The 14,630-nt window shown below is 32.5% G+C and overlaps 1 protein-coding gene across 1 annotated transcript; it reads left to right on the top strand.

Annotated features, from left to right (window-relative positions):
• Positions 8,481–14,630, top strand: LOC109713361 (uncharacterized GPI-anchored protein At1g61900). The gene is made up of 8 exons (XM_020237407.1): positions 8,481–8,658; positions 10,126–10,326; positions 10,704–11,285; positions 11,413–11,658; positions 11,818–11,829; positions 12,704–12,847; positions 13,631–13,675; positions 14,097–14,630. The coding sequence occupies exons 1-8, from the start codon at positions 8,610–8,612 to the stop codon at positions 14,171–14,173; spliced, it is 1,356 nt and encodes a 451-aa protein (XP_020092996.1). The 5' UTR covers positions 8,481–8,609; the 3' UTR covers positions 14,174–14,630.

Here is a 14,630-nt window from a genome sequence, read left to right as displayed (position 1 = left end):
ATGTTAATCAAAAAATCAATTTTACTAGAAATAATTCATAACTCAAACATGTTATATGGAAAAGCAATTCCGACTTATCAACTATATTTAAAAGAGATAATGCAATCACTACCTATAAAATACTAGCTCATGGGGTGCATTTTAGGGTATCTAGCTCTTGAGAAAGTCCTTGGCATTATTTCAATATATATGTTGGGAAAGTAGGAGAGAGAGAGTTGGGATTTGCCAACAAAAAGTGAGGCTACATGACAATTAATCATTGTTGGTTTCTCCCCATGTCAATTAATTGGGGCTGTATCTTTGCATGCTTTAATTTTTTTTAAAAATCTCTCTCAAAATTTTTTAAAAAACAAAAAAATATTATTGGTCTTCCTAACTCGAATCTATCTTATGCTCTTCTATATACTGCTAGATCAGCTGTGGTCATGAGAACTATTTAAAAAAGCACGAATATTTATTTCATTACAATTTTTCTTTTTTCAGTAGTTTTAATTAGAATTTTTATTTGTTGAGGTAATTAGTAGCTTAATTAGTAACTAGAAGTAATAGAAATTTTGATTATTCACGAAAACTTTTATATTATAATGAAAAATTTATAAATAAAAAAAATGTTCTAGATGCAAGGACATGCAAAGAGAGAAAAATAAGAGTTTTTGAATTGGATTAGGAATCACAGGGGATAAGGACTATGTTTTCATTACTCAAATATTATTTTGTAGAGGTTTTAAGTACTAATAACATATATAAAATTAGCTTAGTTGAACTGCAATTGAAACTTGAAGCCTCATAGATAAGGACTCCACATTTAAATTGTATAGAAAATGCTCAACAAATTAAGAACTTAATTACATGCATATTTATTTTATTAATTTATTAATCAATCACATTATTGTGCAACAGATAAAAATTTTAAAAAAAATCATTTGATAAATTGAAAAGAGAAATAGTAGGAACATAGACTAAATTAGCAAAAGTTTATATATTATACGGAATTTCGGTACTCATTCCTTTGAGACAAAAAGAAATAATGTTGAATATTACATAATACTATTGGGTCACACCCAAAGTGTTAAATTAACATGAAGTAATTGTTACCCTCCAAAATTTTAAGTTATGAGGAAACGCTATCCCTCATGTCGGGTCTTATTATTCTTATATTATGCTAAATTAATTTAAAATTAATAACCGTATTCTCTAAAAATGTAAACTATCTTGAATTTATATATTCAACGCAAAACTTTCTTATATATATATATATATATATATATATATATATATATGGACCTTAGCTTGACAAATATCTTTATCACCAGACCAGTAGATTCAGATGTTAAAAGTCGATGCATGGACCTTACTATTAGACTACCAGTAATTTCCCGAATAATTATTAGAAAATGTTTGGTCATGTGAAAGTTTGATTTTTTATTTTTTTTTGATTAAAAAAAAAAATGAGTACTCTAGATAAGTGCGGTACGTGAAGTTGAGGTCATGGCTCTCATCACCAAAATTGTCCATACATTATTTGATCACGTCGAATCCTCCACCACGTATTAATCCAATTTAACCTAACCCGGCCCATCCCCTCATTTCCCTTTCGCAAAACTACTTTATTTTTTTATGTTGTAAAATTCAAGGGGTGTTAATCATGAATATTAGAAAAACAATTACCTTGTAAACAGCTATCAACACTGGTATTATCAGCACCTTAATTATGATTATATATATATATATAGCTGCATATATGCAAATAAAAAAAGTTTTTCGGAATTATCGTACGCGTGAATTACTAGTTGGTATGATATTTGAAACTATATATTGATATGTACTTTTTTATTTTTCCTTTTTTTTTGGGATGTAACACATGTTTAATTGTACGTTGACAAAGCACGTTTTGTTGTGTGGGACTATATATATATACATGCCGAAAATATTGAAGTGATATTTTTTTAATAATTTGAAATTTTAAAAAATTTACAGTTTTTTTTTATGGTATTAGTTAATTGACTGCACGAGCTAAAAAAGTAGCCGCACTATAAAATAAAAGTAGAGTTACTATACTTTCAGAAATATAAGGGATCAAGTTCGTGATACCAATTTTTTGGTTCTTGGATCAACCTTCTTGATCGTTTTTAATCTTCGGATTAATATTATTATCTTAGTGGGACCAGTCAACTTTAAGGCTACGTTTTGTTGGAGGAATATCCCATAACAAGGCGAGATATCTCCCAATCAATACCCAAATATAAAAAAAAAAGGGAGGAGGATTTATTGTTCCGGGTTTAACGGGTTGTTCCAGGAACAACCCGTTAAGCACGTTCTCCTCAAATGGGAAAACTAGGGGGAATAACTTGGGGTGCTCTGTTTGTTTTCCAGCATTTTGCCCTTTAACCTTTTCTCACCGGGATGTGTTTAGAAAAAAAATTTTGGAGTTTTTTTTTAATATTTATAAGAGCTACACTATTTTGACTTATTAATATTTAATTTAGTAAATTAAAATAAATCGATTAAATGATTAATTTAATTAATAAGTGCTATTCCATTTTAGATATTTGTATTTTAAATTAGTTTCGAAAAAAAAAATTTAAATTGAATACTACTAAATTAATATTTTAAAATAATGTACAAATATACTTAATTTGTGAATTAATTTATTTTAATACTTAATTTATTAAATCATATTTGACTATTATATTCAAGTGCAAATTTGTTATTCTATTTAATTTTTATCTTTTCAACATCTTATTTCAACAAAAACATCTAAACATTATTAAGAATATTTTCTAGAAACAAACAAACAATATTCAAACGTAATTTACAACTTATTTTAGTTTATAGCGGAATATATCCTGTTCTCGGGAACAACAAAAATTATTCTTCAAAATTATTCTATGGGGGATAAGGGTACTACTCAATTCTATAGGGGACCACTACTATTATCCCGATCCAAAGGCCAAAAGTGAGAAGCATCAACTTTTTTATACTTTCGATATCATAATAACTCTACACATAATAATAATATATATATTTATACCTCAGGTGGATTCATAGGATCCTTGCACATGAGCCTTATATTTACATAAATAACTCTTTGGCAAAAAACATTGTAATTTTTGTTAAATATTATTGTGGGATAAATTTTTTTTTTTTTTGAGAAAAAGATAGCGAGCTATCTATTTCATTCATTAAGTGAAATGAAGTAAGCATACAGTGTGGAAACAGCTAGGGCCTCCGAAGCAAGCCAAATAAAACTAAAAACAAAGAAGAAGGTGGATGAGGTGAGATGAAAAAAAAAAAAAAAAACACGCAATCAGGGATCGCGGTCCAGGATTTCGTCAGGAGGTTGAGCTGTTCAAAAGCCCAGATAGCGTTGGGGATTTTTGAACTGAAGATAAAACTGTTTCGTTCTACTCAAAAGCCCGAGTGGGATAAATATTATTCTTCAAAAAATATTACCTGCTTCGGCAAAGTTTGTTTTGTTATGTAAACCACATATTAACGACAATTACAAAGCTTAATTAATAAAATGCTCGGTCGAATCATCAAAGTTTAGATGGTTTTGATTTTTTTTTTATGGCTATTTTAAAGTAGTTGAGCATAAAAGGATTAGATATATGTATGTGTAATATTCACTTCTTACATAGTAGTTATTATATATTAATTTAATTTAGCAATAATAATTAAATTTTTTGGAATTTAGAGTCCCAAACAAAAAAGATCCTCAAACATGTGTATTTTGGGGTACATTTCCTTACAAATTTGACACGTGGAAACGAGATCTATTCGCGAATAAGAACAAAAATTTAGATGCTCAAAATCTAATATTCCTGTAATTTTGTTTTTTTCTTATTTTAGAAAATTATTTAACTGTACTTTTATTTTTTTTAAAATGTATGTATATATAAATATATATTATATTTCTCGGATCCCTAGAAATCTTAACCAAAGCATGTTCCCAATTATGATGTGGCATATATATTAAAGTTAAAGAAATGTATATTTGGTGTACTATTTATTTAAGTAATTATGCATGTAGTGGTTAATTTCATTGTCCCATTTTTGGGGACAAATATTCAATACTAATAAATCTTTAATTTAGGGGCAATTGTTTAAATACTCCTGAAAAGTTTCCGACTTTTCGATTTACCCCTTTCAGAAGGCTAATATTGAAAATACCCTTTTTACGTTCCAACCTATTTTTAATATACCTCTAGAGTTAAAATCTGTTAATTAAGTATGTTATCTCTATAAAATTACTATTTTGCCCTTTCAAATATACCCTTCCACCATCACTGGCTTTCTTATTTGCCCTTAAAGTTAGGGGTATAAAAAATATTTTGACTTTTGGTCTTTTTCAATATACCTCTCTACTGTCACCAATATTTCTTATTTGCCCTTAAGTTAAGGGCAAAATTGGCAGTTTAATTTTTTGTAACTGTGGTAGATGTTTAACTCACGTTTAACTCAAGTTAACTTAACAGGAGATAACTGTGGGGGTATTTTGTAATAACGGTGGAACATATGAGGGGTATTTTAGAAAGAAAAAAAAAAGAGGATAAATCGAATATTTTCAAACGTCCGAGGGGTATATAGATAATTATACCTTTAATTTAATGAACCGTGCTGTATAAATAGTCTTGTTCTCTTGGGTGCAAAAATGCTATATTCTATTCAAAATATCTTTTCAGAATAAATTTTATATTAAATTTGTTTAATAATTTTTATATTTGGAGAAAAAATTCGATTTTTTAGGTGAAATTATAGAATCATGTCTTTATCAAATAGTACAATTTATGCGAGCTCAAGCCCATACGATCCCTATCTAATGTCCCATTAGTATTGTGCACGTTGGGTCCGTATCGTAGTCGTAGAAAATGTGTTACATATGATGAAATAACGCAATATAAAAATATTTTATTTATTTTCGTAAAAAATATCATGTTGCCTACAATACAAAGATTCTATTTTAATTTATTAAAACATAGAGAGACATATATATCTATATATTTGTGTCCTAATTAATTTTTGTTAGACCAATAATATTATATAGCACCAAGTACCAAATGAGCTCTAAATATTTTAGCGTACTGTTTATAATACCCAACTTTGAGCATCAAAGTACTTTTGTTGTCAACAATAATCTCTCTTAGTTCATCATGATCATGATAATTAAAAAAATTTTTAAAGTATTACTTTTGAGTATTTATGAATTGCTGATACGCTAATATCGTATTAACTGCTTTAATTAAGTGGTACTAAGTACCGTTCTTATGAATTTATATAATAATATTATTGAAAATTACGATTGGATTATGCCAAAATTCCAAACTTTTCTTTTTTTGGTTTTTCGTTTTCTTTATGAACGGCATTTAATGCCATCAAAACATAACCAGTGGATATGATCATCCCACGTGGCAAGGTAGGAATAAGTATATCCGTACACCGCACGTGGAGTTGCCACGGTGTTTCGCATGGCTTTGGTCCGTGTGATTTTGGTGGTCCACCACACATCAGCGGCGTGACTTAACCTCCATGAAATATTTATTTTCAATGTTTGATAAAAAAAAGAGAGGTTAATTTTTAAATTTGAAACTAAAATTAAAAGGGTTGGGCCAAAAATTATTTTTGGCCCAGTAAACTGGGCTGTACTTTAAGTTGATAGTGGGCTAATTTTGGCCCAGTCCATTAATTTATCACATTCAACTGCGGCCCATGTCCTTGTGTACTGATTAGTAAAATAAAGAGCCTGTTTGGTCGTGCTGTAGATATGATTTCGTTTTACAGAAGTGCTGCTACGAGAAGCATTATACATAATGTTCCCATAAGTTTCTCTTAAGGCGCTCCCTTCTTCTTTTCGAGCCTCGATATTGCACTTTCATTTTTCTCTACAGCAGATGCTTCAGACTTTTTTAATTGTCAAAGACTCTTGTGGTAGATAACTTAAACTAAAAGAAAAGGTAAAAATTGGATGAAATAGATGCTAATTTTGGATTAAGGTTATTATCAACTCTTAGAGTTGGATCATATTTACGAAATTATCGCTAAATGATCGTGTACCGTAACGGTGCAAAATTTTACCACAAAATCTCTTTTAGAAATGTAGGTTTTACGGCTTTCGCGGTGTCGATCCACTTGTGTTGAGATCAAGCTAGGTGGATAAATTTAATGCATTGTATTTAAAGCTCATGCTTTTCATTGCTGCATTGCATACTTGTATGCACTTTATTGCATATATAAGTCATGGTAAAGTATAAAATGAGTATGAGTTTACTTTCTATAAATTAAATACTTACTAATAATTTGGAGTTTTCGCTTTTGATCAGGAAAAAGGAGACTCAAAAGCAAATTAGTATTAACAATTAAGATTAGTTTTGTTATTATAAAACTCTGTCGCAAAACATCAGATAAACTCCCAAGATGAGGATTTTTATATGATTTTGTTGGCAAAATAGTTTTTTTTTTTTTTTTTTTTGAGAGAGATAGGTAGCATGCGCGCTACCCGTTTCGTTTATTTCATTTAGAAATAAACTTAGCTGGAAATGTGAGCAAGAAAAATGATATTAAAGGTTTTGGGATATTCGAAAGAAAAACATATATTGCCAATGGTATAAAGCTTTTGAGTCACATTAAATAAAAGGCAAAATGAAAAGCCACGAGCTACAATAACACATCCTTATTGATGATTAATGCCTTCATAAAAACTCATTTAAAATAAACTAAATTCATGATACATTTTCCACTTAAAGAAACATGCTTGCTTATGTTTCTATCAAATGTAGCTTTCATTTGATATTTTGGTAGTTATATATAGTAAAATTTTTGTTGTACAAAAATATTCTCCTAGCCCAACAACTTACTACACTTTTCCATTATATTCTTGTGACTAGTTGTGTATGCAATAAAAGCTTATAATAATAGTGATAATGCTTTTGTGTTATGGACATGCCAACTCATTGAGGACTACATTGTGGCCCCAAAATTTACTCATTTGGAAGAAAAAGTGTTATGAGGAAATTGTATTTCATTAAATTGTGGATGGAGTAGTCCAATGAGTGCACATGTTTGTGAATGTGCTTGAATTTTGCTTAGAATTTAGAGCTTGTTTTAGGTGTCAGAATAAGTTATTCGATGAAAATATATTCGATATAAAAATATTCTGTAATTGGAAGGTAGAAGTTTACATTTTATTTTTCGAAGGGCTCCGACATTCATCAGTTGATAGGATAACATATTTCATTCTAGTCATTTAATTACAATTTTAACTTTTAATCACAAAAAAAATATTTTCATACTGAATATTATATTACCAAGTAACTTATTCTGACAGCAAAATTAGGTCTAAAAAGTCTATTCGAATACAGCTGGAATAAGTTGTGCATTGATAGTTATGTTTTTTTCGCTTTTGAAGCCTCAAAATATTCTTCAACTTTTGGCTTTGCATTGGAATAATTTATTTTGATACGTCACGCTATCAAATTTTAATTATTGAATAGAAAAGATGTTAGGCCAAATGAGCACTTGGAACTTATTTATCCCCTCAAGAGCTTCTTTAGAAAAGCTACCCCATAAACCATATATGTGAAGTAATAATAAATTTGTTTTTTACTTTTACCTTGTAAACCATCATCATCATACTATGCAAAATGTTTTTTTTGGCTAAATAATAATCTCTACATTATTTTACGAAAATGCAATTGTGGTCACAGTTAAAATGATATATAAATTGTAAGATAACAAAATCTAATTATTCAATTAGATAAATTATATGATAACATAGATCTATGTATCACGGACACTTCTATAAGTCTGGGGTGTTAGTGTCGGTTGCGTGCGTGTTCGTGTCGGACACGTGTCCGATGTGGACACTTTTTGGACGTCCTTTTAACACCAATATCCACAGTGCATACAACTAAAAAATATATAATACTTATTTTTATTTTACTTTTTCTATATATATTTTATTAACGATGTTTATGTCATATCCGTGTTCTGTCCTAATTTTTTAAATGTTATCGAGTCGCAGTGTCCGAGTTGTGTCGTATCTCGTTTTCTGTATAAGTGTCCGTGACGTTTAGACCTAGACCTTACATATAATCATAGCATTACTCACCTATTATTGATGATACTTTAATCTTTTATTAAACATTTCATAATTATCGTATATTCAAAATATTGGTCCGCAAAGTTGAATAAAATATATAAATGAGTCAATGAATTAGCAAAGAAAGAGGGTTATCCCAAATCCTTTATTCAAGGACAAGTAACACACCACTTTTCCCCCAAAAAATAATAAAATAATTAATAAAAGACAATAATAATAGTGATAATAAACAAGTTGAATTATCACAAAACTAAGTAAAAGTCAAAGCTTACTTGCGACACTTATTAAAAGCACTTTGACACTTCTTTTTTTTTAAAAAAATAAATAAATAAAAATTAACAAACAGTGGGGAATGTCAAATAACCGCCGCAATTAATAAAAACGCACCGAATTTAATGGGGGGAGTGTGGAGTCCCCATCACCACCTCCACCTCTCTCGCTTTGAGCTTCTCCAGCACAACACTTTGAGCTCGAATTTTTTTGAAAAAAGAGAAAAAGGGGGAAAAAAACGATGGTTCCTCTCACTCCGAGGCTCCTTGGTGCCCTTCTCCTCCTTTTATGTGAGTATTAGTTTGTTTTTTTTTTTTTTATGGATTTGTTTTTGGTTTTTTTTTTGTCCTTGTTGGTGTTAGTTTATGTTTTTTAGCTTGATCTGTGGGTTTTGTCACCTGGGTCGTGGGTAAATCGCGTAAATTTTACGTTTTTCGGGTGATTTGGTGGGTTTTGGGAGGTGGGTCGTGGGGGATTTGGTGGGCATTGGGGGGGTTTTTTAAGTGTGTTTTGTGGTGGTTTTGATCAGGGAAATTAGGGTTTTGTTTGCTTTGGTTCGCTCCAAAGTGTTAAATTTCTAGGGTTTGATACTCCTGAGCTGTCAATTTTAGTTAAAAGATGGGATTTTTCTAAGACATTTATGTTCTAGGGTTTATGGTGTACATTATGGAGCTCGAGAAGAAGAGCTTAAAGCAACTAAGGTATGGGTATTGGGGATTTTGGTGCCAATGTGAGTTTACGTGTGGTTTGTAATGGTTTAGCTCACCTGTTTCATTTACTATAGTTTTGAAGAATTCGTGTATTGGGTACTTTCCCAGGTCTTAAATATCTAGGTCAGCATTCCTGTGCTATCAATTGTAGCTAAAAAGATGCTATTTTTAGCATAGATCGAAATTGGCTTCCACATTGTTTAGGGTTTATGATGTTCAATCTAGCCTCGTAAAAATATCAGTAAGTTTCGCATGGTGTCCTGATACTTTAGGCTATGTGGTTGTTGAGTTTCTGTAACCTGCTTGTGGGGTAATTTTCCTTTCCTGTAATTAGTGATGAAATTGTCCATAACAACTCTCTAGGATAAATTTTTGTTTCGTTTATATGCGCTTTACATTGTGGTGTTACTTACTTTTAAATAGATCATTTCCTTTTAGAGTTTAACCCTATCGCAACTCTCTAAACTTGGTAGTAAGAGTCCCAAAATATGAAAGTAAGTTAAGCTAGGATTTGTGGTGCGCCCATCAGAACTCCAGGGTTAAGATGAACTAGAAACACCAGAATTAGATAAACTAGAATCCCTGCAACAGAAACTTACCAAGTCCCCATTTTTAGTGCACAAGTCATCCCCAATTTGGTGCTTCTTCAGAGTTGCATAACTGGGGAAGAAACTGGAAAATTAGAGAAATCAGGTTCTTTTCCATCTTGTGGTATGACAATATCGAGAAATTGGGTGGCGAAAGGATAAATGTGTTATATGGGCTTTTCTTGATACAGTAATACTGCTAGAAATAAGAGAAGATTAATGCATTGTTGAATCACTCCACTCTTAATGTGATTACTGTCTTTGATGTGTTCCATTTCCTGTTTCTGATCGTCTAGAATTGTATGTGGTACATCCTATCCTGTGTGAGGTCTTGTATGATTAATGTATTTTTCATTGCAGTTATGGAGATATTTTCTCATTCTTTAGCTTATACATATACTCTTAGATCACAATGTTATTTTGTTTACTTCCAATAATTGTGCTTTTACTTACCATTCAGGTTTTGAAGAACTCTTCTTCAAATTTGAAAACACAGTTGCTCATAGCTTACCTCAAGTGCGTCATGTGGACTACTCTAGAGAAACAGATGCCCCCCTTTTGCCTGAAATTTCTCCAAGCAATGCCCCTCAACCATTCATTCCTCTTCTTGCACCTGCGCCCCTGGCTCCATTTTTCAACAATAGCACACCAAAATTATCAGGTTGGGGTCATATTCCGAGGGAAAACAAGTTGGTAGAGTTGCATTCATGGAATTAAAAAAAAAAAAAAATACAAACAAATTATTTTTATACATGTGTTTCGGAAAGAATTAGCATAAATAACACCTGAATATATGTGAAATTTTGCAACTGCTGTGTGCGTACTTGCCCCTGGAAACCATAATTATTTGCATTTGACCCTTGCTTGGGGGTGTACATGCAAAAGACGTAGTGCATAGATACCTCCGGCAGAGACATGCACACAGATACCAACTTCGTCTAGCTATTCATGCAATTTGCACAAATGCAGGGGTGTATACTCTGAAGAAGAAAGAACCTTGTTGACATGTGAACTGACCATTATTTGCTTCTTGTTTAGGGCAATGCTCGTTAAACTTCACAGCTGTTGACAGTTTGATGAGTACCACTGCAGTTGATTGCTTCGCCTCTTTTGCCCCTTTCTTAGCCAATGTAATTTGTTGCCCCCAGCTTCAGGCGATGATAACAATTCTTATTGGGCAATCAAGCAAAAGTACAGGATTGCTCGCCTTGGATTCTACTCATGCAAACTTTTGCCTCTCGGATATTCAACAGCTTCTAGCAAGCCAAGGCGGCAGCAGCGACCTCCAAAGTGTATGCTCGATTAACTTCTCAAACCTCACGAGGGGGTCTTGTCCTGTAAATGATATTAACGGGTTTGAGAGCATTGTGGACTCTTCGAAACTGTTGGCTGCTTGTGGGAAAGTTGACTCAGTCAATGAGTGCTGTAGCCAAATATGTCAGAATGCTGTTTATGAATCGGCTAAGAAACTTGCTTTGAGCGATGGTGGTTTGACGCTTCAGAATTCATCTGTAGTTGATAGTTGCAGAGACATTGTGCTCAGATGGTTGTCGAGCAGGCTCAGTGCTTCGTCAGCGAAACAAGTACTTAGGCAGATATCTAACTGTAACGTAAATGGAGGTAAATTATGATGATCCTGAACTATTGAATAATTTGAATTTACAAACTGCTGATCTATTTGTGAAGCTGCCTCAGTACACAAGATTATGTGTATGTCTTGTTTGAAATTGTTTATTTCACTTTGCAGCTTGTCCATTAGATTTTCCAGACACTACTAAGGTTGCAAAAGCTTGTGGTGAAAGCCCCACGAACCATAGTTCGTGCTGCAATGCTATGAACAACTATGTATCTCACTTGCAAAAGCAGAGCTTTATAACTAATCTTCAAGCGCTGGATTGTGCCTCATCGCTCGGTCAAAAGTTGCAAGATATGAATGTGAGCACAAACATTTACAGCTTGTGCCAGATAACTCTTAAGGACTTCTCTCTCCAAGGTTAGCCTTGTCAAACTTAGTTATTTGGCTTTTGTCTCTCTATAGTACCGGTGATTTATGAATTTATCAAATTAATATACTGATTGTTTCTTCTTCTTCTTCTTCTTCTTCTTTCCTTTCTTTCGCGGTTGTTGCCAATTGATCGGAACTGTCAACCAGTTGGCTCTCAAGGTAAATAAAGCTATTCAAATGTTATGTTGTACTGGATTGATTTCAGAAATTTTTATTGGTATCGGTGTTTACTTGTCATATGGTTTTCTTTTATCTTACACTATCCTTTTATTACTTGAGCAAGATCCAGATTACTTAAAGGTTTTCCATGTAATGCACTTCTGTAATGCAGCTCTTTTTTTTTCTTTTTTTGTTTGTCCTTTAAGCAAAGTAGCTCTAACTGAGTTGATTTGCCATTTGACTTGATGTAGCAATCTTATCTTGATAGAATTGCAAAACAGTACATGTTTTTTTACCATATAGAACTTTGATTGGTGCATTATATCCATGTCATTCGTGCTCATTATATGAAACATAAATCTGGACATATTGGGAGAATTCACATTCTGGGGGAAAGAAATTAATTAGGATTCTTCATAAGCTTTCTTAGCAAGAGTATAAAAGGACGAAGGTAAATGAACAACACGGGCTCTTAACTTGTTTTTTAAGTGTTCACACTTATATTTTGGTTTGGGAATTTTATGAAATTCTGATGCTAAGTAAGTGTATATAGTCTTAGAAGAATTTTGTGTGACTAAGTTGATTATTTAGAGATATCAATAGTTTTAACCAAGAAATTTTCTCACTCATTTTTTTCTGAGGTCTTTAATGGTAAGTCGGAATGCCTGTCTCCAAGTACAATATGTAGGTTACCTAAAAGAATGATTTGACACTCTTATAAAACTTAATCCTACATTTATCTTAATCCTACATGTCATTTAAATTTTTGATCGTACATCGTGTTCTTGGTTATTTTGAATAATCTTTTAACATTATTTTATCATCAAATGACGTACTAATTTGCTTCATTATAATTTCCAATATCTTGCTCCAGAATCTGGATGCCTCTTGCCAAGTTTGCCATCTGATGCCACATTCGACCGTTCATCTGGGATTAGTTTCACTTGCGATCTAAATGACAATATTGCAGCTCCTTGGCCCTCTTCATCTCAAGCTTCTGCGTCTTCGTGCAATAAGTGTATGTCACTGCTCTATGCCTCAACTTGTTTATCCTTATAACTATTGCATCTTCAAGTACAATAACAAAAAGATTCCATCAGTGCCTGTCTACTTTGGCTTCTGAATCGCTAAACTCCTCCGAAAAGCAAAAAACTTCTGGAATCAAGGCATTTGGCTAACCAATATTCTAGATCTTTTGTTGTGGCAAGGAGTTAAAGTAAGCTTTTAAGCCCCAAAAGTCTCCTTTTTTGGGCTTCTGCTTCTGCTGCAGCGAGAAGCTGTAGAGGAGATTCTAGTCAAAAAGTATCGTAAGGCCTACTCAAGCAAGACTACTGCAGAAGCTATAGCCGGCCAAACAGGCCCTTAATTGAAAGGGCTCAGATTCTAGTATTCTTTTTGGTATCTTTTATCATTTAAGTGAAATATAAATGGTGTGCTTTTGGCATTCTCCAGAGATGTTGTCATAATTGTCGTCATTTGATATTACCTTTTTCTTGTTCTCTATTTGCTTTAAACTTGTGTGCCTAATTCGCTAGCATGTTTCATACTCACACTTAAATGTGCACAATCCCTTTTTTAGTTTCAGCTAAATTCCAAATTTCATACATGTACTAATCTACAGTAAGCGCATGTATATATGCCTAGCACGAGTTCCATAGGTAATAGGCATGGTTAAGAATGATGAAATCCTCTACAGCTCTGCTAATCTTGCTTCCTACTTCCTCAATCATCTTTTTTTTTTTTTTTTTTCTTTCACTCTCTCTGTCTGGGCTGTAACCTTCGATATTTCTTATCTTTTCAGCGACTAATTTTCCTGCACTTCCAGCTGCAACTTCTGCACAACATGGTAAGTTAATTACTTGGATTCTTGAGCATATAATGTATTTTTCATATGATATAATTTTCCTCTTGCATACCCTTGGATAAAAACTTTCATTTATTTTCTTCTCGTGCAACTGTAGTTATAATACTTCTTAAACTAGATTTCCATATAGAAATTTCTCTTCATTAAAGTTACCTGATCTAGGTTACTGTTCTGGAACAATTACCACCTGAAATTTAAATTCATTGCACTTAGCTATTAGTTGGTTGAAAGTTGAAACTAACCTGACCAAGTTAAAGAAAGATGGACCACATACAATGACAATTCCGAAAGAACACAAATGAAATTGATCACAAACAAGCTCTGCATTTCTCTGATTTGCGTATTATACTCGACAATTATTTTTATTGTGCCCATCAGCTTACCTCCTCTTCTTGCTTTTCAGGTGTTTATGTAATGGATATGAAGTCTCCAGTGCTTATGTCTTTGTTTTTGTCTCTTCTAATACTCATTCAACGCTAGCTTGTTCCTCTATAATCATTACCTTATATGTGCACGGATGTTCCGCGGTATATGCAATCAAGTTAACAGATCTAGTCCTTAACTCGGTACATTGATGGAAAGGAATGGTTCAACATTTTGGTCCCATTATCGGCAGTAGAAAAGGTTTCGAAAAGCCTAAAGTGATCAGCAATCTCTTGTAGAAGCTCATTTGTTGTAGTCCTTAACATTCTATATGTATGGAACATGATTCTTGTAAGCTATATGTAATAATGCACTGTATAGAGAGAACCAATTTTAGATCTAATAGTGTGGTTGAGAGCAAATGTAAAGTTCAGTATCGTGTTTTAACTGCGCAAGTCTGATCGGAAATCACTGTTCAACCGATCGATATGTCAACTTCGCGTCAATGTCACTTTACTGTTAAATTTGGTGCAGAACCACCAACCATTTGCATATTTACAGACATTGATCTTGA

The sequence above is a fragment of the Ananas comosus genome, linkage group 7 (assembly GCF_001540865.1).
Source record: "Ananas comosus cultivar F153 linkage group 7, ASM154086v1, whole genome shotgun sequence".
In the NCBI taxonomy this organism is placed as follows: domain Eukaryota; kingdom Viridiplantae; phylum Streptophyta; class Magnoliopsida; order Poales; family Bromeliaceae; genus Ananas; species Ananas comosus.
Note: the sequence above shows the minus strand (reverse complement) of the source record. Positions and strands in the feature narration are given on the sequence as shown.

What these genes read in the sequence shown, in the direction of transcription:
- LOC109713361 (XM_020237407.1), top strand. Translation starts at nt 8,610, where the DNA reads ATGGTTCCTCTCACTCCGAGGCTCCTTGGTGCCCTTCTCCTCCTTTTA. An exon ending in TGCCCTTCTCCTCCTTTTAT is followed by an intron (nt 8,659 to 10,125) that starts GTGAGTATTAGT and finishes CTTACCATTCAG; the next exon opens with GTTTTGAAGAACTCTTCTTC. An exon ending in TGCGTCTTCGTGCAATAAGT is followed by an intron (nt 12,848 to 13,630) that starts GTATGTCACTGC and finishes TTATCTTTTCAG; the next exon opens with CGACTAATTTTCCTGCACTT.